This window comes from Brachycentrus maculatus, unplaced genomic scaffold, assembly GCF_059751285.1.
Source record: "Brachycentrus maculatus isolate JH-2025_06_01 unplaced genomic scaffold, ASM5975128v1 h1tg000513l, whole genome shotgun sequence".
NCBI lineage: Eukaryota > Metazoa > Arthropoda > Insecta > Trichoptera > Brachycentridae > Brachycentrus > Brachycentrus maculatus.
The window spans coordinates 582,098-605,568 of record NW_028281259.1 but is presented as its reverse complement, the minus strand read 5'-3'; the positions used below and the strand labels follow the sequence as shown (position 1 = coordinate 605,568).

Here is a 23,471-nt window from a genome sequence, read left to right as displayed (position 1 = left end):
TTTTTCACTAAATACATATGACTTATATAAAATAAAACACTTATATTTAAAATGTTATTACATATAAATACTACTTGATAAATTGCATTGAATACACGATAAGGAATGTCATATATTTATATGTATTTATATATATATATATATATATATATATATATATATATATATATATATATATATATATATATATATATATATATATATATATATATGTGTGTGTGACTGATTTGTTCGATACAGCTTAATCGAGCTAATATAATGATTAGCAACGCTTATAAAAGAAATAATAAATGTTACTAGAGTAAAATGTATAAAAAAAATGTCTTTTAATATCATATTGGAATGGTATATATTAAATATGCATATATCTATAAAGGAAAGTATTATTTAATTTTTTTAATTCAAAGTACTCCGCCGATAAAACAGAGTGCGACAGAGAAAAACCAAAATGGCGGTGTTATGTAAGTTTTGACAAGGACTCGAAAAACATGAATTTGGTGTTTTGTTTTACAGAACAACGCGAGTACCCTGAGTCTGATTTTATAAGATGTATTATTATTTTAACCGGATCCACGCGGCTCGCATAACCGTGTGTGTTTTAACAAAACATGCCCCATACGCGGCTGACATAAGCGTATGTGTTTTTACTTTGCTCCAAGTTTCCAACCTCAGTTCAACTTGGAGGGATTTTTTCATCGTGTGGAACATTGGATAAAATAATACGTCTATCCTTGGCCTTATGACATCTGTTGAAATATCTGACTAATAATTTGTAACATCACAAGGATAAATAAAAGAACAGATCCTTGATTTTTCTCGCGGTCGGTAATTAGTCCGCGCCATAATCATGCCCTATATCTGTCTCACTCTCGACGCTATGCATCGCCAGTGGGTAAGAGTGACACACGATGCGTGCTTTGATTTATTTATGTTACGATCTTATTTGTTTATATTACGATATATTTCAAGAATAATGTGACACAATTGTATGATAGAGTACCAAAAAGGCACAATGAATCCCATTGAATGTTTTTGTTTAGGAAAATAAATCGTTTCTTAACTAAATACATGATAAAAGTAATCATTTAAAAAACGGCGATTACCGCCGCGCACGGGCGTTTCTTAGGAACAAAGTTAACGCGGTTAAAAGGTTAAACATGTAACTTGAAATTTTCGTATTACTTCGTAATATAACTATGTTTTTGATGAAAGTATTACAGTATTAAGTAATTCATTTGCAGCGACGGAAATAAATAATTTGTGAATAAAATCACAAATACACAAATGTTTCTTTGTGTGGCGTGCTTTGTAAGTAAACACGGATGTCGTAACGTGTTTACCACGCCAGTAGCACGCAGATCGTCTTGCGCGACGGTCGTGTCGCCACGCCAACTGTTGTGGTTATTTGCGATGTGTTTTTTTCTCGTTTTCAGATAATACCAGAGCTAACATTACAAAATTATTGACTATGGTCAATAAGAGCGACATTTGGGAATAATTACATATTTCCCGTGTTTAAACCACATTTTCATATGGTGTACAAAATACATATCACCGGTGCACGCAAAAGTTTTTAGCGCCGTAAGGAAAGGGTCCATAGTGTAGTGGTTAGCGCGCTAGGCTACTATGCTGGAGGTCCCGGGTTCGATTCCCAAGAGGGTCAAAATAAATATTAATGATTTTTCAGTATAATATTTATTTGATATGACCCTGGACTGGTACTTGAATCGGAAGGCTGATCACCTTTTCTTCGTGTATTTAACGATCAGGATAACACTGCTTCTATATGTTGCAGTGCCCTATGCACCATTGGGGTGCGTATAAGGGTTAGAAGAAGAAGAAGAAGGTAAGGGTTAAATAAAGTGATTTTTCTATATTTTCTTTTTATTGTTCAGTATTACTTAGATTACATACATATTATTTAAATTAATGGACGGTACTGCGTTAAAAAAATCACAGTTATAATGTCTTTTTATACGTTTGTCATATTTCATATATAATAATAATAAAACCCTTATCCGCACCCAAATGGTGCATAGGGCACTGCTTCATACAAACGCAGTGTTATCTCGATCGTTTACACATGAAGGAAAGGCGATCAGCACTCCGCTCCAAGTACCAGTCCAGGGTAGTATTGAATAAATATTACAGTGAAAAAATCACTTATATTTATTTTACCCCCCCTCGGGATCGAACCCGGGACCTCCAGAACGGTAGCCGAGCGCGCTGACCATTACACTACGGAGGCGGTTATATATTTATATATTACATATATAATTGTTCGTAATGTGATGTTTTTTTAATTGAAGTATGACTGCAATACGACACAAGTAATTCATTCCTCAAAGGACTCATATCTGGTTGCATCGGATATGCAACCAGATATGATATTCTCTCTCTCTATATTTTTAAGAATTTCTATCGTTTCAAAATGTTACACTTTATGGCTTTTCGTATGAATTATTTTTTAAATTTCTACGTAATTATGGTTAAAATTGTAATCATTATCTATTAACTCTATCCACGCGGCTCGCATAACCGTTTGTGTTTTTACAAAACATTCCCCACACGCAGCTGACATAACCGTTTGTGTTTTCACTTAGGTCCAAGTTTCGAACCTCAGTTCAACTTGGAGGGATTTTTTCATGGTGTGGAACTTTGGATAAAATAATACGTCAATCCTTGGCCTTATGACATCTGTTGAAATATCTGACTAATAATTTGTAACATCGCAAGGATAAATAAAATAACAGATCCCTGATTTTTCTTGCGGTCCGTAATTAGTCCGCGCCATAATCATGCCCCATATCTGTCTCACTCTCGACGCTACGCATCGCCAGTGGGTAAGAGTGACACACGATGCGTGCTTTGATTTATTTATGTTACGATCTTATTTGTTTATATTACGATATATTTCAAGAATAATGTGACACAAGTGTATTATAGAGTACCAAAAAGGCACAATGAATCCCATTGAACGTTTTTGTTTAGGAAAATAAATCGTTTCTTAACTAAATACATGATAAAAGTAATCATTTTAAAAACAGCTAAATACCGCCGCGTACGGGCGTCTCTCAGGAACAAAGTTGACGCAGTTAAAAGGTTAAAGATTTCAAGAAATAGTGGTATTTACTAAGTAAAACATAAATTTAAAACGGATAGATAATACCACAAAGTAACTGCCGTTTCAATTAATGGGAAAAAAAACATGTTTAAATAAAATAAAATAGTATAAATGAGTATTTTTTACATATCGCTCACACCTTTCAACAATGTCAAGTGGGAAAAGAAGCAGAGGAAGACCGAGAAAAACATGGCACGATCAGGTATGCCAAATACTTGAAAGTGGTCAGGTTAGGAGTCGTAACAATCGACAGGTATGTATGAGGAGATACATGAACGTGGAAGAGGCGAAGATTGTTTGCAAGGACAGAGTGGTGTGGCGTTCTATTCTCTCTGCCTACCCCGGCGGGGAAGCAGCGTGATGGTTAGTTAGTTAGTCTTTCAACAATGTCATATACCAAACAACTTGATTTTTCAGGAGATCGTTTTAAAAGTTTCAAAATATAATAATATATTTTTATCAAGCCACTTATTCAATTTTTTTACTGTGCAACAGATTTTTTTAGGTAAAACCTGAATGTTTTTTCTACATTTGAAAAATATTTAGTATATTTAAAAAAATAATTAAACAATACCTTTTCTTCAAAATGCAAAAACAACACGTTCTGCCCTGTAGCGGGTAAATATTAAGTTAAAAATATGCCGCTTTTGCTGGGATATAGTACATTTTCTGGGCATTCCGAAAACATGCACAACTGAAAATGTACGATTTTTGATATATGACGTTCTTGAAAGGAGTGAGCGATATGAGACCATTAAAAAGAGTCAAAATTAATAAAAATTTGTTCAAAATGTCATGTCACAATTGTTGACTAAATTTTAATATACTTTTAGCTGTGAGATTCTTCAAATTCATATCAACGTTTTTCATTGCAATCTCGAAACATGATGAATAAGTTTATTGATGAGATTAAATATGGAAGCCTGGTCATTTGCGGGTATAAGGTGATCACTTAAACCAGCCGGCGATGGGTCGCGAGGCCTTCAAAAGCCCAGACTTCCACGTTCCCATCCCAATAGACATTTTCATCCATTAAAATCACAAAGTATTAATACTATTACAAGATATATTTTATAACTTTCAAAATAAACATATATAATTTTTTTCTGTTTTATTATTATGATTTCAATCTTTAAAAATGATATGCATACCATGAGATGTAGCGTTAACTCCATCAGACACTCGCAAGAGGTCTGTGATCAGTCAAAACTGTTTAAAGTAGGTATAAATAAATCCAAAAATTAATAAATAATTTTTAAATGTCAAATTTAAAAGTGTGCTGAATTATCAATTATCACTTAAATTCTACATAAATTATTCTATGTACAAAATTTTATATTCATATATATATATATATATATATATATATATATATATATATATATATATATATATATATATACAATATATAGAAAGAGACATATATTGGCAGGGTGAGTTGTCTCGATTCGGATCAACAAACGTATTGCCGAGCTACGCCTCTTTCAAGGTCATGTACTTGGCTACACAGATATGCTCCAAACGCGTCATATGCACAGCGCAATATATATATATATAATATATATATATATATATATATATATATATATATATATATATATATATATATATATATATATATATATAAATAAAGAGTTATATTTTTTAAAGGTTTTAAGTGTAATATTTCTATAATACTGGCTTTTAATAAAAAACCAGTATCTTTTGTTGATGAATCACCTACCAAGTGATATCCGCGTAATATCAATCACTCATTTTCACCAAAAAAAATATGAAAAATTATGAGGCGGTACAAAGGTGAGATTGGAAAAAGTGATCACATGTTGCAGTGCCTGTATATGTGAATCGTGTACTCGAGGAAGTCGCCCAATTTGTTGTTATGCAAAGCGCAGATATTCTGAAAAATAAAAAATTAATTAACACACTTCAAAAGGGATGTAATTCCTGCCAGTATTTGATGTCAATGCTTCAAGACGTTCCAAACTATGCACACGTCTACAAAACATACAGCAATGACACCAACATTAAAATAACTCATCGTTTCTGTGACGTCATTCATTGCCAACTTACGAAAATAACGTTTATTCGAAGGCGAATTATCCAAAAGAAAATGGCGAGTGAAAATATTAATTATATCTGGTGTCATAAACACTTCATGACTGTAATACAAGTGTAATACAGCTCAGTGTACTGACTGCCTTAATTCAGGCAGTCAGTACACTGAGCCGTGATGCTCGCCGCGAGCGATGTTACGACGTTATGTTACGACGAAATGCTCCGGTCAGTCTCCACCTCAAAGATGTGGGTAAGTTGGTGACACGGTGGTTACGACAACATAGCCGCAATCGTGTATATATGCATAGTCTGGCGAGGGCATTCTATATTTGTCTCCCTAGAAAGCAGACACTCACTTAAAACTACCTAGTAATAGACGTTTGTATGAAAACAAAGATAGTTTAATGTTTTTTAAATGAAAAGGATATTTTCTATCATTTCTCGTGTGTGTGATTATAATCCAGAATTCGGACCTCACATAACTAAAAATGAAAAAGTTTCTGCTAAATAAAAAGCTTCTTTCATCTCACCAATAGATGTCTCTAGTGAAATTCTAGGGATTCAAGCAATTCTCTGCAGAAAACGGCGTGATGGATGGTTAGTTGGCTAGTAATAAAAATAATAATAAAACCTTTATCTGCACCCCGATGGTGCATAGGGCACTACATCATATAAACGCAGTGTTATCTTGATTGTTAACACACAAATGAAAGGTGATAAGCCCTCCGCTTCAGGTACCAGTCCAGAGTAATATTGAATAAATATTAGATTGAAAAAATCACTAATATTTATTTGACCCCCCCTGGTAATCGAACCCGGGACCTCCAGTACGGTAGCCAAGCGTGCTGACCATTACACTACGGAGGCGGACAAAGACAAAGTACTAGTTACTCAACGAATGTCTGCAAATGAATACCTGATGCACGTTTGACAAGGAAGTCCGGAAGACGAGGACCTTGTTCAGAAGTCCGGAAATGTCCAGGTCAAAGGTCGTCCCGTAGCCGTCGTAGACAGCCGCGTTCCTGTTCACGACGGGCCTCCGCGGTATGAGCGTGGTGGCATCATCGTGCTTCTCTCTCTTGGCCGCGTCGGCGCGGGCGTGGCAGTCGTCGGTTTTGGAATATACGGCGTTGACCGTCGCGCAGTGGGTGAACTCCCTAGCTGGAGAAGACCTGCAGTATTGAAAAACAGCTAAGTCAGTGGCCGTCGGTAACTTATTGTAGAAGGGACGCTGGACATCAAACGTTTATACTCGTACTACGTACTACATCGCTACGTAGTACGAGTATATACGAGTATAAAAGTATTTAAGAAATTATTATTAGAATTCAGGTTTTTTTGTATTTCTAAATTTTCAAGATAATTCATAATTTGGCCTTTATATGGAGCAAGGTGTAATCATTTTTAAAATATTTTATTAAATAATATATTGTTTCAAAATTCTTCACCATTGCTTTCCATTTTTCCTTTGTTTTCAAACTCCGTCCCTTGACTAACCCCTTCCCCTTACTTTCCCCTCTCCTTATTTATAGAACAATTTTATATTTTATATTTTAGTTATTATACAGACCTGAATGATGGAAGTTTAACTTCTGAAACATGTAGTCTATAATAAAACTCAAGTGGTAAAAAACGAAGTGTTTTCTTTAATCATTGTAACATGTCTTACAACAAAGTTAATGCCGAAACAATAAATAAAATATCAAAAAGATTAAATAAAACTTCATTTAAACGTTATCGGCTGAGAATCGATAAGTTTTTTATTATATAATTTACTAATAATCCAATTAGTTTGCCCGTGTGTGAATGAAGTAGACTTACGCAAAGGTCAGAGCTAGTGACGTGTCTGGCATATATTTGGAAAGAGGAATGTGGTACGTGACATTCAAGATCTCCAGGTCACTGAAGCAGAACTTGTCCGTACCGATGGTAGCGTTGAAACTGCTTCCGCCCATGTAAACACTCACCGTGTCGCAATTCTCTGAAACACAAAACAACACATGGTATAATTATTGGCTCTCAATGATGGGATTGATAGAGCGGATGTATGTAGTATTATTGTGTAGTATGTCCGCCTCCGTAGTGTAATGGTCAGGACGCTCGGCTACCGTTCTGGAGGTCCCGGGTTCGATTCCCAAGGGGGGTAAAATAAATATAAGTGATTTTTTCACTGTAATATTCATTCAATATTATTACCCTGGACTGGTACCTGAAGCGGAGGGCTGGTCACCTTTCCTTCATGTGTAAACGATCAAGATAACACTGCGTTTATATGACGCAGTGCCCTTTGCATCATTGGGGTGCGGATAAGGGTTTAAAAAAAAAAGTATTATTGTGATTTTATATTAGTCAGGCGCCGTGGTATGTAAGGTGGACGCTGGACTGCGAAGCTAGCATCACGGGTTCGATGCCCGCCTAATACTAAAGAAAATCAATTATTTAAAATGTACAAATATATTGAACGCATAGTGACATCTATTGAGAGTATCTTTGCATACTTGGAACTGAAACAGAATTTGTTTTTAACACTTTAAACGTAAATTAAAGAGAGCTTTGTTGTCGAAACAACGGATGGCGCTCAGGGTTGTCCGATAATCCCCGAGTTGCCGTCACTGCCGAATCTGATGACAGTGATTTTAGTGTCGATTCTGATGATTTTTAACTTTTAATTTTTTTAAATCACAGTGTGTGTATGTGTATACTTTTATATTAAACTAACAAACAATTACTTTTGACATATAATTAAGTTTTTATATTTTCTATGACAAATTTTGTGACAACCCCGCACCATGAACAATTGATTTTATGATTATGGATAAATGACTGCACGACTGGCGCGCTTTTCATTTATTATGTAAGTTTTATAAATAAACTTTATTACACTTTCTATAACGATATGTTTAGAAGATTTTATTTTTGTCGTAAAATTTGCGGCGTGCTGGGTACCGCCATACATGTACCTGCCGGCAGTTAAAAGGTTAAAAAAAAATATGTATGTATATACCTTGGAGAACCTCGCTGTCTTTGTCAGTTTCAGATAAATTGTATGTACCAATCTGTCTTCTGACTCTTCGATCCTCTTCACCCGTTATGTTCTCCCGTGAATCAGCTTCCAAATTTCTACCGTGCTTCCTAGAAGTATGCTCAAGATTCGTACCACCCTTCGAAGCATTCGTGGCAAATTTTTTAACACCGCTCTCGTTCAAAAACGTCAAGTTAAATTTGGGCAGCATGTTCCTCTCTAACTCCGAGTCCGCCATGTTCTTTATTATGTCTCTATTAGGGTCTGTGTGGTTATGGAGACCGATTTTGACGGCCGTCAGGTTGACAGGCGACAGGCGGCCAGCTGTTTGCGCGGCGGCCATCTTGATATTAGGTTTCCCGGGTTTTTCCGGAGCAGTGTTGCCAACTGGCAGGACGTTGTTCAGTTCCTTCGAGTCGTTGGCTTCGTCAGCGTTCTCGGCCTGGTCGGCGGGAGCCATATAGTGGTGCTTGGAGCTCTTCACGTTCTTCGGGAGTTCCGTCTCCAGATGGAGAGGAATCTTCTGAGGGTCTTCGGGCTTGGACTTGACCATTATGGGCAGAGAGGCCGTCAGATTCTCCGACGATTTGACCTTGGGATTGATCACTTCGGATATTATCGACTCCTCGTTGACCACTTCTGAAGATGAAGAGCTTATGGAGCAGCAATAAATCTGCAAATATAAATACATGTATTTATTGTAACTGCAGACTATTCCATATTGAATTGTTATTGTTTATGAGGGGGGGTGGGAGGGTCGAAAAAATGCCGATTTTGTCGACTGTTGGTTATCGCCGAGAAACGGCAATATACGGGTTTGTTATCAGCGTGAAATAAGACGCGTTGAAGGGTAATCTGCTACCTGGGTGCTAGGCGACAGTCTGTTGACGTTATTTGAGATGCCTTGTCCGGATTGGCTAGTGTGTCACTTAAAGGCATCGCCAGAAATCTACAGTTTTTATGCGATCTCAATCTCCAGTTTAGTTTGAGTCATTTCACGTGTTGGACTATTTTTCATACCGCTCGCACTGTTTTGTTTACTGTTTGGTATTTTATTATTTGAATATATTGGCATTGTATAGGGAATGATACCTCGGAGGGGAAGACTATTTTTTAGAGTTTACAGTGCTTCTTAAATTGTGAAATACGGAATACTTAATTAAAAAATATGATTATAATTTATTTTTGATGATCAAATGTCAAATATGATTTCTTTGAAAATTTCAATCGAAAATATTATTATTATTTTTTTTTTTTGCGCTAATCGCGAAAAACGTCTATTGTTCGAAGCGCCCGACTGCAATGTGTTAAAATAACTCCATCGTTTCTGTGACGTCATTCATTGCCAACTTACGAAAATACCGTTTTTTCGAAGGCGAATTTTCCAAAAGAAAATTATGAATGAAAATATTAATTATATCGGGTGTTATAAACACTTCACGAGTCTAATACAATCCTTTGTAGGTTGAGTATGTTAAATTAGATATTCCTCCCGTCCGACAAAGATCCATTGCATCCCATTTTGGATAGGGCATTCGGAGGGAGCAACTCGGCTCGCTGTGCTGACTGCCTGAATGCTCGCGTCGTAACATGTTACGAAATGCTCCGGCCAGTCTCCACCCTAAGCCTATTGCGGATTCACTTAGAGATGAGAGCAGACACCGCTACTACAAAAAACGCGCTCAGAGTGTCAGAAATGAAGACTCTGAGAAGCATAACAGGCAAGACTCGCAAGAGCAGACACCGCTACTACAAAAACGCGCTTAGAGTGTCAGAAATGAAGACTCTGAGAAGCATAACAGGCAAGACTCGCAAGAGCAGACACCGCTACTACAAAAAACGCGCTTAGAGTGTCAGAAATGAAGACTCTGAGAAGCATAACAGGCAAGACTCGCAAGAGCAGACACCGCTACTACAAAAAACGCGCTTAGATTGTCAGAAATGAAGACTCTGAGAAGGCAACAGGCAAGACTCTTCGAGATAGAATCAGAAATGCCAGGAGTGATGAAATATGCGAGATGGAAGATGTCATTAGGTGGGGAAGGCAACGAAGGAGACAATGGTATGCGCGTGTGAGGAGAATGGAACCATCCAGACTCCCCCACATCGCACTGTACGTCCGACCCCGTGGTAGACGACTCGCGGGCAGACCACCAAAGAGATGGGTCGATAGCGGGAATCGACGTCGCAGGAGGCTAATCCCTCTGAAAAACAGGCCGCAAGGCCTATAATAATAATAATAAGAAGAAGAATTAAGAGATGGACCAAGTCAGTTTTTTTGTCTGACCATAACCTACAAATATTTGTACTTCTCGGCTACATTAACACTTTTGTAACATTACCTGATCATATTATTTTTGACATCTCATCAAAGATGAAGAAGAATATGGAAGTCTGGGCATTTACGGGGCTGACGACCGTCATAGGCTGGTTTGTTCTTGAATCACTAGAACTTCACTAGAGACATCTATTGGTGAGATGTAAAGAAGCTTTTTACTAAGCAGAAACTCTTATATTAGTATGTGAGATCCGAATCCTGGTTTCTAAATTGGTTCATATATACAAAACTTCCAAGAATTTGAGTAGTGTGGTTGTCAATAATGGGTAGAATTGGTGAATGTTACACGTGTGTAAAGTGTTCACTTAAACCAGCCTATGACGGTCGTCAGCCCCGTAAATGCCCTTCTTCATCTTTGATGAGATGTCAAAAATAATATGAAAATAACTCCTGTAATTGGAGATAATCCAGATTTTGTGGACAAGTATTTGGACACACTCAAAATGTTGCAATTACCTGATCAGATGGTATCCACACATTCGAATCCTTGTGGAAGCGTGAAACAAAAAGCATTATATAAAATACCAATAAAACTACTACTACCATCACGCTTTTTCTCCTCAGAGGTAGGCAGAGAGGAAGGAACGCCACACTCTTCTGTCCTGACATACTCTCCTTGCCTCGTCCACATCCATTTTTTTTTTTGAGGTCAAGGGATCATGGATCCCTTGACCTTAGTCACCGCGACCATATTAGGTCTATTGTGACCTCCCTCTGTACCACAGCTCACTCCCAAGACCTTTATATAACTCACGACCTGTCTTGGTGGTAGAGGCTACACCTTCTCAGAGTCCAGTAGGGGTCCTCCGAGGATGTGACTTTGTTTGTGAGCGAGTGCGTCATAATTATAGAGAATGTGGATTGGCGTATTGTTATCCTCCATGCAAAATCTGCATACTGGGGAGTCATGAAGTCCAATTTTTGTCATGTGTTGTCCACATTCATACATGCCCTCCGACTACGCAGACTTTTGACACCGCCAGATCTTAGTTTCTGATTGATCCGATCGTGCGTCTTTTTGGCCGTCCTCGTTCTGTTCTCCCGCTCACATTGGCCACATAAATTTTCTCAGTCATTCTCTCGTTATCCATTTGCTCCACATGTCCATACCACCTTAAAGAACTATTCCCAATATTTTCAATTATTTCTTGTTCAGCCTTATGTTACTTTCTTACATCTTCATTTTTGATTCTGTGATACAATGATTTTCCACACATTCGTCTGAGGGATAGCATTTCACATTCACATTTCGTTTCACATTCCTATACACAGGACCAACCTGCCGATGGTTATGCCTGTAGGAAGAACTACTGCTATGTTGAACAATATCACATTGGATATTGATCTGTTCCATGTGTCCGAAGGAGTTTTCCGAAGCGGGATTCTTCTACACCTTTAAGTCTTCTTGCTTACTTTTAATATATACGCCTTGAATATTGTTTGTTATGTATATATTATTTTTTTATTGAATAAATTGAATTGAATTGAATTGAATTTCAACAGCATTCACTCCAGTTCCATGTTTCGCTGCCATTACCATTAGTGTCGGTACCAGCACGCCGTTGTGAACCACTAGCTTGGCTTCCATGGACATATTTTCATTTGCAATCACTCTGTTCAAAGCGCCATATATTCTATTCCCTGCATTCACTCTTCTCTCAATATCCTTATCCACTTTTCCATCCCTTGTGAGCATGCTTCCTAGATATAAAAATTATTGCACCTGTTCAAGGGATTAAATATGATCAAAAAATTTAAGTAGGTACTATTTGATTTTATAAAAATTAAGGTACCTACCTGGCAGTCGTTGGCCATGACGGTGGCAACACCGGCCTCGGAGTGAATGTGCCCCCTCGTATGGCAACCCGCGGGACGGCCAATCGGATCGACCAATTTTGCGACTCCTCCATTTTGGTCGATGGCGTTGTAATTATAGTTGAGACGTTCCGGGCTGTGTGCGACGTCATCGGCGCCATTTTCGCCGTCTTCTTTCTCTTTTTTAGACAGCGGTTTTTCTGGAAAGATTATATTTTGTCATCTCAAGGCGATTGCAATGGATCTTCCTCGAAAGGCGTCTAGAGGAAACCGAAGAATTCATGGATGCTGCAGAAAGATAACATGATTCCAAGGCATGGCCTAGGTGACGTTGTCCATGACAGAAGGACCTACAGCCTGAGGACGAGGAGAGCTGACCCCAACAGTCTACAAAGACGATAAGTCATGATGAAGCTAGGAAGAAGAATATGTAAATCTAGGTATTTACAGAGCTTCTGTCATAGGCTGGTTAAGGAATCACTTTACACACATGTAAAATTCACCATTCTACCCGTGATTGACAACAACACTACTCAAACTCCTACATATCGCTCACTCCTTTCAAGAGCGTCATAAATCAAAAATCGTCAATTTTCAGTTGTGCATGTTTTCGGAATGCCCAGAAAATGTACTATATCCCAGCAAAAGAGGCATATTTTTAACTTAATATTTACCCGCTACAGGGCAGAAAGTGTTGTTTTTGCATTTTGAAGAAAATGTTTTGTTAAATTATTTTTTTAAATATATTAAATATTTTTCAATTGGAGAAAAAACCTTCAGGTCAAACCTAAGAAGATCTGTTGCAAAGTAAAAAGTTCAATAAGTGGCTTATTTTTAATACATTGTATTATATTTTTAAACTTTAAAAATGTTCTCTTGAAAAATCAAGTATTTTGATTTACGACGTTCTTGAAAGGAGTAAGCGATATATCATAAATATCTTTATGTGTGAGCGAGGGAGACCTTGGGAGAATAAAAGAGGCGTCGGAAGACCTCAAAAGAGATGGTCCGACAACATAGCAGCTGTGGGGGGTAGAAACTGGCTGCAAGCAGCAAGGGAATGGAAGGATACAGAAGAGACCTATATCCAGCAGTGGAGTACAGAAGTCTAGAGAAGAAGAAGAAGGTGTTGAGCATGATGATACCGTTTGCTTATGAAAGAGTGATTTCTATTACCTTTCCAGTCCACAGCACCAGTGGTGGGATGGTCCTTGCTGAATCTTGTGCTTTTGTTGATGTAGGGCATCTTGGATGGCTTCATATTCTGAAAAAATATTGCTCATATTTAAAATGTGGAGGTCCTCACCAAAAAGTTACATTTTCAATATTGCCAATATAAAAACATTTACCGGATCCCCGCGGCTCGCATAACCGTATGTGTTTTCACAAAACATGCCCCATACGCGGCTGACATAAGCGTATGTGTTTTTACTTTGCTCCAAGTTTCAAACCTCAGTTCAACTTGGAGGGATTTTTTCATTTGGATAAAATAATACGTCAATCCTCGGCCTTGTGACATCTGTTGAAATATCTGACTAATAATTTGTAACATCACAAGGATAAATAAAAGAACAGATCCCTGATTTTCCTCGAGGTCGGTAATTAGTCCGCGCCATAATCATGTCCTGTATCTGTCTCACTCTCGACGCTACGCATCGCCAGTGGGTAAGAGTGACACACGATGCGTGCTTTGATTTATTTATGTTACGATCTTATTTGTTCATATTACGATATATTTCGAGAATAATGTGACACGAGTGTATTATAGAGTACCAAAAAGGCACAATGAATCCCATTGAACGTTTTTGTTTAGAAAAATAAATCGTTTACTAACTAAATACATGATTAAAGTAATCATTGAAAAAACGGGGAAATACCGGCGCGCACGGCACACGGCGTAAAAGGTTAAATAATTCTTTTTTTCTGCCATTGAAATGAGGCCGGCGCAGAAGGTAGAAATACCCTTCCCGCCTTTAAGCATCAATCCACCCAACGGGTAGAAATACTTTTTTTTTTATTTTTTCAAATTACCTAACATCCAAGTGACTCTGAAATCAAGCTACGGCTTATGCAACACCGCTTATCATATCTCTACTCAGGCTTCAACTTTATAAGTTTCATCGCCTATGCCTACTCGTGAGTGGATTTTCTCTTTATGTTTAAAGTTACTATAACTTCATGTAATTCATGAGTGAAAATTCTAGGCAAAAACACTCGCTATCTCGCTAGAGGCATGAGTTTAAGGGTAGAAATACCTTTCCCGTTCAGTTTTTTTACTAAAGACTAAACAGCCGCGGTGACATTACACAGCCCTGTTTAACACCTTAAAATATCATTGAAACTAACCTCGATCTGGGTGATGATGGAAGTCTTCAGGTTATCGATGAAGTTTGACATCTCCGTAGTGATGAGCTGACCTCTCCTATCCTGGAAGCCTCCGCGGCCTTCAGGACGGCCCTCCGAGTCTTTCACCACTCCATTCGACCGCACGGTAAACGCGTTCCTCTCGAACCCTTGCTCGAAGTGTTCCGAGTCGCCGGGCTGGTCCTGGCTCCAGTCGGGCGGCCGCGCCTTCCTCAGGGCGTGCTTGCTGACGTACTCCTGCCGCACGGTCGAGTGGTCCTCGCCCTTGCCCGCGTATATCCGGTTGTGACGCTGGTTCAGGTTGATGCTGTGCTGTTCGCTGATCTTGCCCATGTTGGCGATCCGGTTGCTGTGCTCCACAAAGTACAGCGTAGAAATCGCCGTCAAACTGGAAGGTTAAGAACAATACAAACGTAAGTACAAGGTTGATTCAAGATTAACTCATATCGTATTTGTCCATCAAACCTCCTTCCTTGGTTTTTCCCTCTACCTCCTTCCCTAAACTCCCTTTTTCATCAATTTGTAATTTATATTTTTTTTTAATGTTCAAGTACTATCTACCCTCTGATTGCAAACAGCTATATATGGTATCAAACGTTTTGAACAATATCACTAGTCTGTTTTTGGTTGCTTGGAAGATATTGCTTTTAAGCAATAAACCCGCCAACGTACTTAATTATTTTCTGTACATGAAGTTCAAAAAAATAAAATAAATATATAGCTGTTTGCAATCAGAGGGTAGATAGTACTAGAACATTAAAAAAAAATTACAAATTGATGATAATAAGGGAGTTTAGGGAGGTAGAGGGAGGAGGTTTGATGGACAGTTAGGGTTCTAATGATAGATAGTAATGTCTCAGACGTTTCTTGAAAGTTATCAGAGAAGGTGCATTTGTTTACGCGGAGAGGTAATTCATTCCATAGTCTGGCCGCTTGGACAGAGAAGGAATTACTGAAGAATGATGTGTTATGGCGAGGAATGGAAAGTGTCCATGATAGACCATGATCTGAGAGGTATATTAAATTTCAGCAAGATATTTAGGTGCTTTGGGGTTATGAAGAATATAATAAAGTAGCGTGAGAGATTGAAGATTTATGCGCTGGTTCTATGAGAAGGCGCGTTTAGTTAAGAAGAGACTCACCAAAACGCCATTATCATCACAAGAATCACGATGAAGATCTGTATAAACTTGCTGGAGCACAGCTCCCTGGATGAGTAGTCACTTCTTCGTCTCCGGCAGCATTTGGACTGAAGACTGCGCGCGTCCCTGTTCCACGAGCACGGCTCTCCCGCCTCTAGGTCCTTTGCGATCGTCGCCGTAGACTCGGAGCAGTCAGGCTTTGAGCGGAACAGATCGGGGCTATGGAAGACTCTCAAGTCATCTTCACCCTTGCTGTTGCAATTCCGACTTCTCTTCGGCGAGCTTCCGCAGGAATAAGACTTGTGATGATGATTAGGGCTGTCGTAGATCTCCTTCGTGAGGCTGTGATGCTTGGCCGTGTAGTACTTGACGCAGGCGTTCATCTTGTTGACGTGGTAAAAATTGGAATATCTCTCCCCTGTCTTGGCCACTTTGAGGGCTTCTCCCTTGGCGCCCTTGAGGGATTCACCGTGCTTGGCGCTCTTGAGGGTCTTCCCGTGCCTCGCGCAGCAGGCGGGCTTCTGGTAAGGCACCGGGATGTTGGCGATGTCGCAGAACGGGCCCGGACTTCCGTCGCTGTGGTTGGACTTGGCCGAGCAGCTGGTCAGCGTGGAGAAGCGCGATGCGACTGCAATTTAAGAAGAAGAAAAATGGTTTTAACCGTTTTAGTGTTTTGAAATGTAAGGCTAAACTATGGATTAATTTATTATTAGATTAAAACCAATATTTTTAGCTTTTCCACTTTTTTATTTGACCAGCGACCGGGTTTCGTCGTTACCGACATCATCAGATGTCGGTAACGACGAAACCCGGTCGCTGGTCAAATAAAAAAGTGGAAAAGCTAAAAATATTGGTTTTAATCTAATAATAAATTAAAAATGCAATTCCATCACGAAGTGTCAGTGGATAATATAAATCTATTAAACTATGGATGATTGAAAAGATTAAGAACAGTTCTGTAAGGTGGTAAGGATATGTGGAGCTAATGGATAACGAGAGAATGATTAAGAAAGTGTATTTGGCGAATGTGAATGGGAGAACAGAACGAGGACGGCCGAATAAGACATGGCACGATCAGATCAATCAGAACTTAAAATCTGGTGGGTGCCAGTCGCCTGCGTAATAGGAGGGCATGTATGACAAGATGTATGGATGTGAAGGAAGCTACGGGCGTACGTGTCCTGGCGGACAGAAGAGTGTGGCGTTCTATTCTCTCCACCTACCCCTGCAGTGAAGCAGCGAGATGGTTAGCTAGCTACTGGAGAGTAGACACACTCAACAGTCCAACCGGATTGAGTGCATCACAACTTGCGTATGTGGGTATGTCGCGCGATCCGGTATTGTGACTCACTTGTGGCGGTGCTGTCTCTCCTCTGCAGAGAGCTGATCTTGCACAGCCTCCTGTTGATCCTCTCCAACTCGTCAATCCGGTTCTCCAGGTGTCCTGTCACCTTGCACAGTTCCTTCACGGCTCCCAGATTCTCCATGAAAATTCTCTCCTGTACCAAGAAAATACTCAATAATATATATGTAGCTATATAGATTTTATAGGCACCGTGAGGCAATTCATTTGACTACAATACATAATAAACCGCCTTTAAAGGCCTTTCGAGGCTGTGTAACTATATAGACTTAGAGGTTATGTAGCTTATAGACTTAATAGGCTTTGTGGTACTGTGATTAAAGAAAACACTTCGTTTTTTACCACTTGAGTTTTATTAAAGACTACATGTTTCAGAAGTTAAACTTCCATCATTCAGGTCTGTATAGTAACTAAAATATAAAATATAAAATTGTTCTATAAATAAGAAGAGGGGAAAGTTAGGGGAAGGGGTTAGTCAAGGAACGGAGTTTGAAAACAAAGGAAAAATGGAAATCAATGGCGAAGAATTTTGAAACAATATATTATTTAATAAATTATTATTAGAATAAATTAAATTTTATATTTTAGTTATTATACAGACCTGAATGATGGAAGTTTAACTTCTGAAACATGTAGTCTATAATAAAACTCAAGTGGTAAAAAATGAAGTGTTTTCTTTAATCATTGTAACATGTCTTACCACAAAGTTAATGCCGAAACAATAAATAAAATATTTGTGGTACTGTATAACTAAAGACTTTATAATACTAGGCTATATAACTAACTATATAGACTTTCCAAAGATATATGACTGTATTGACATTGGAGGTCTTCTGCGGATATATAACTAAATAGATCATTACGGCATTGCATTGGACCTATTAAAATAAACTATGAATGAGGGAAAACAATGAATGCGGGATTAAGAGGTCAATACGCACATAGGTACGACCGAGTAAAGACACCGTCCTCCCAATCCGCATAACCATTCGTAGGCTAAAATTCTAAGAAGAATACATATTTCAGATGCAAATGTATTTACAACATTTCTTTACATCTCACCAATAGATGTCTCTAGTGAAGTTCTAGTGATTCAAGAACAAGGTTTCTAAATTGGTTCATATATACAGAACTTCCAAGAATTTGAGTAGTGTGGTTGTCAATAATGGGTAGAATTGGTGAATGTTACACGTGTGTAAAGTGATCACTTAAACCAGCCTATGACGGTCGTCAGCCCCGTAAATGCCCAGACTTCCATGTTCTTCTTCATCTTTGATGAGATGTCAAAAATAATATGAAAATAACTCCTGTAATTGGAGATAATCCAGATTTTGTGTTCAAGTATTTGGACACACTCAAAATGTTGTAAATAAATTATCTGGTCAAATTTTAAGCTTAAATAATAAAAATGAAAATGGTATTTTCTGGCGTTTCTCATGTGTGTGATTATAATCCAGGATTCGGATCTCACATACTAATATAAGAGTTTCTGCTTAATAAAAAGCTTCTTTACATCTCACCAATAGATGTCTCTAGTGAAGTTCTAGTGATTCAAGAACAAGGTTTCTAAATTGGTTCATATATACAGAACTTCCAAGAATTTGAGTAGTGTGGTTGTCAATAATGGGTAGAATTGGTGAATGTTACACGTGTGTAAAGCGATCACTTAAACCAGCCTATGACGGTCGTCAGCCCCGTAAATGCCCAGACTTCCATATTCTTCTTCATCTTTGATGAGATGTCAAAAATAATATGCAAATGTATTTATTTTAAAAAAATACTTTTGTTTTTTAACTGTTTTATTTTCGTAAGTCAATAGTATATTTTCGGCTTTGCAAATGGTATTTTTTTCAGCATCGGTTATTGAATGTGCGTTGAAGAAAATTTTCTTTCAAAGAGTGTGCACGCTTCTGGAAATGCAGGTACAGGCAGCGGCTCCTTTTCATCAATATTGACCTCTCCTGCTATCGGTTACACGAGCTTTCCATAGTTTCTATCCCGTACGTTGCCATTGAATGCAAGAAAATTGGAAATAATGTAAAAAAACAGACAAAATGTATCAATTTTGCAGCTTAATTCGAACGATAAATGCGGTAAATGGTGATAGAGAAACGATAGATGCGGTTTAGTTTAGTATGCAATTAAGTCGGGATAGAAGAAATAAACGACACATCCGGGAAAACGATTATTCGAGGAACGATAGATAGAGGTTTCACTGTATTACTACAGTAGAACCTCTCATTATGAGTATAATTCGTTCCAGATTCTTAATCATTAACCCGATCTACGCGGCTCGCATAACCGTATGTGTTTTCACAAAACATTCCCTGTACGCGGCTGACATAACCGTTTGTGTTTTTACTTTACTCCAAGTTTCAAACCTCAGTTCAACTTGGAGGGATTTTCCCATGGTGTGGAACTTTGGATAAAATAATACGTCAATCCTTGGCCTTATGACATCTATTGAAATATCTGACTAATAATTTGTAACATCACAAGGATAAATAAAAGAACAGATCCCTGATTTTTCTTGCTGTCGGTAATTAGTCCGCGCCATAATCATGCCCTATATCTGTCTCACTCTCGACGCTACGCATCGCCAGTGGGTAAGAGTGACACACAATGCGTGCTTTGATTTATTTATGTTACGATCTTATTTGTTTATATTACGATATATTTCAAGAATAATGTGACACAAGTGTATTATAGAGTACCAAAAAGGCACAATGAATCCCATTGAACGTTTTTGCTTAGGAAAATAAATCGTTTCTTAACTAAATACATGATAAAAGTAATCATTTAAAAAACGGCAAAATACCGCCGCGCACGGGCGTCTCTCAGGAACAAAGTGAACGCGGTTAACAGGTTAAGCAAAACACTTCATTATGTGAAACATTTTATGTTTTAATTGCAATACTTTAATGATCCAAAATTATCGCTATCATCATCACTGCGCAAATATGAAAATCCCCACCTTATTGACCACGAGCAGCTTGTGAATGGTGTCACCGTTGGGCAGCACCACGTCTCCCGCCTCCCGGACGGCCTCCGGGAGCACCTTCCGGACCTCCTGCGCGATGACGCCTGTGTCCCCGTGCGCGCGCTCCTCCGACCCCAGCCCGGAGTGGACCGCGAACTGGGGGTTGTACGTGTACCTGCGTCAGACATTCACACCCTATCATTCAAACCCTTATCCGCACCCCAATGGTGCAAAGGGCACTGCATCATACAAACGCAGTGTTATCTTGATCATTAACACACGAAGGAAAGGCGATCAGCCCTCTGCTTCAGGTACCAGTCCAGGGTAATATTAAATAAATATTAGAGTGAAAAATCACTTTTAATTATTTGACCCCCCCCCCCGCCTGGGAATCGAACCCGGGACCTCCAGAATGGTAGCCGAGCACGCTGACCATTACACTACGGAGGCGGAAAATATTTTTTTTATCTGTCCAAATCACAAATTTCGGATCGTACTTCACCTACACAGCAACGCTCCAACTATGTCGTAGTCATACAGGAGAAAGTGACCAAGTGCATTGTTTTACAAAAACGTGATCATTGACTATTTGATATCTTACTAGCTTAATATTCCCCTGAAAAAATCCCAAAGGATTTTAAACTTGGAAGTAAAATATATTGACTTGTTAAAAATGGCTAGCTACATTGATGTTTATTTTGTTGCCAAGCAAAAGTGACTTAAATGGCCCTCCTGAACATTTTACGTTTTGGTAGTTGGTCACTTTCTCCTGTACGACTACGATATATGAAACTCCATGAATCACTTCCATACATTACATGAGCTTGCACAATACCTGACAACTCTCAGATTCTGCACATTCCTGAGCTGTTGAGCTGTGTCGCACTCCTGAATGTCCTGCTTGGCGCGGGCATCACTCGGCTGGACTATGTGTCCGGTGATCTTCAGGTTACCTGGAAGAACCAACACGGTCTGTATAGTGTATATCTAGAGGGGCTGCGAGAACCAACACGGTTTGGATACTGTACATCCAGGAGGATTGCGAGAACCAACATGGTCTGGATCCTGGACATCCAGGAGGATTGCGAGAACCAACACGGTCTGTATACTGTACATCCAAGGGGATTGCGAGAACCAACACGGTCTGTATACTGTACATCCAAGGGAATTGCGAGATCCAACACGGTCTCTATACTGTACATCCAAGGAGATTGCGAGAACCAACACGGTCTGAATACTGTACATCCATGGGGATTGACAGGTTAGGTTAGGTTAGAGTTTTTTTTTAAAGATTTTTTAAAAAAGCATTACCGTGTATGACGCATGTCTCATCAGGTCTGTCAGTGTTGACTCCAATCCTGCCGGCATGGAAGATGCTGTCGGGAGTCACTCCTCGCTGCCAGCAGAGATCCACATCGGACTCAAACTGCCCCGGATTGGAAGCCTGGAACATATGACCAAATAGGAATGTAAATAACAGTCACAGTGACATTGCACATCCCGTTTTATCCGCAACAGGACTATGCGTTCGCTGGCCTGACTGGCTACTTACTACGTTATAGAGTTTCCACTGCGTATTTAACCACAGCGACATCGCACAGCCCCGTTCTACACCTATACTGAGCAGCCAACGTGACATCATATATCCCTGTTCACCTATAGAGACTAGTACATACTAAGCAACCACAGTGACATCGCACAGCCCCGTTCCACTCACCCGGACGATGATGCGCTTGATGTCCTGGCTGGCCACCAGATATTATTGTCACTTGCAACGTTATAGAGTTTCCACCGCACACTAGACAGCCGACATGACATTACACATCCCTGTTCTACACCTATAGGGACGCCATTCTCCGTCCCCAGGCATGACGGATCATATAGTTTCCACTGCATACTGAACAGCCAACGTGACATCATACATCCCTGTTTACCTACAGAGACTAGTTCATACTAAGCAACCACAATGACATCGCACAGCCCCGTTCCACTCACCCGCATGAAATGCTCGCTAGCCTGGCCAGCCACCGGGTAGTGTGGAATGACCACATATTAAACAACAGTGTACCCGCACGATGATGTGCTGGCCTGGCTGACCACTCAATACGTTATATAGTTTCCACTGCATATTAAACTGCAGTGACATCACACACCCCTGTTCCACACCGCAGTGACATTTCACTCACCCGCACGATGATGCGCTCGCTGGCCTGGCTGGCCACGGGGTAGTGGTGGTCCTGCGTGTGCGCGTGCAGCCCCACCACCAGCTGGAAGTGGCGCTGGTCCGGGTTGGGCTTGCCCTTCTTGCGCATGTTGTTGCACGTGGTCTCCGAGAAGTGCAGCCGGCCCACCGTCACCTTGGTCACCTGACCGTTCTGCAGCTCCACCCTGGGCAGAAAGCAACTCGGGGCATCAGTATGCATCGGGGACCTGCCCGAGCCACCACGAGGTGACTCGGGTAGGTCTAACCAAGCCTTCTGCAGCTCCACCCTGGGCAGAAAGCAACTCGGGGCATCAGTATGCATCGGGGACTTGCCCGAGCCACCACAGCTGAGGTGACTCGGGTAGGTCTTACTCCGTACTTGTCTATGGTGGTCGGAGCTGGTTGGCTCACCACACCAGGTTGAGATATCAAAAAGGGATGTTTTAGTAAAGTGACGAATGTAATACTTACAACACGGGATGGAAAGGTTTCTTGGATCGGTCAGACTGGCTCTGTTCCACTTTGATGGTCTGATTCGGTGCCTCAACCTTTGAAAGAAAAAAATTAAATTACTCGAGTTATTACAGGTAGAGATGTGGACTCTTCTAACGCCCTATCACAGTCTCAGGAGTAAGGAGCTAAGGGGATGGAACGCGACATTCATCGTCCTGAGGGTGGACACATAAGGTGGACTTCCTCTACATCTAGTCATACTATTAGGTGGACTTTTGACACTTCTTATATATGTAGTCATACTATTAGGTGGACTTTTGACACTTCTTATACATCTAGTCATACCATTAGGTGGGCTTTTGACATTTCTTATACATCTAGTCATACTATTAGGTGGACTTTTGACACTTCCAATGCATTCAGTCATGTTATGCCGTGGATTTTTGACACCTTCTATACATCTAGTCATAATATAAGGTGGACTTTTAACACTTCTTATACATCTAGTCATAATATAAGGTGGACTTTTGACACTTCTTATACATCTAGTCATACTATTAGGTGGAGTTTTGATATTTCTTACACATCTAGTCATACTATTACAAGGACTTT

The 23,471-nt window shown here is 39.5% G+C and overlaps 1 protein-coding gene across 1 annotated transcript in view; it reads right to left on the bottom strand.

The window, feature by feature from the left end:
- Positions 1–4,769: 4,769 nt before the first annotated feature.
- Positions 4,770–23,471, bottom strand: part of LOC148301840 (uncharacterized) — a 64,086-nt gene continuing 45,384 nt past the window's right edge. The window contains exons 7-20 of the mRNA XM_088272648.1: positions 22,878–22,954; positions 22,390–22,591; positions 21,515–21,647; positions 21,039–21,156; positions 20,198–20,378; positions 17,212–17,359; positions 15,861–16,488; positions 14,701–15,106; positions 13,531–13,618; positions 12,337–12,554; positions 8,184–8,874; positions 7,001–7,160; positions 6,096–6,351; positions 4,770–5,021 (exon numbers count right to left, since the gene is read on the bottom strand). Of these exons, the coding sequence (XP_088128774.1) occupies positions 4,941–5,021; positions 6,096–6,351; positions 7,001–7,160; positions 8,184–8,874; positions 12,337–12,554; positions 13,531–13,618; positions 14,701–15,106; positions 15,861–16,488; positions 17,212–17,359; positions 20,198–20,378; positions 21,039–21,156; positions 21,515–21,647; positions 22,390–22,591; positions 22,878–22,954 (3,387 nt within the window). The 3' untranslated portion in view covers positions 4,770–4,940. The remainder of the gene's footprint in view (positions 5,022–6,095; positions 6,352–7,000; positions 7,161–8,183; positions 8,875–12,336; positions 12,555–13,530; positions 13,619–14,700; positions 15,107–15,860; positions 16,489–17,211; positions 17,360–20,197; positions 20,379–21,038; positions 21,157–21,514; positions 21,648–22,389; positions 22,592–22,877; positions 22,955–23,471) is intronic.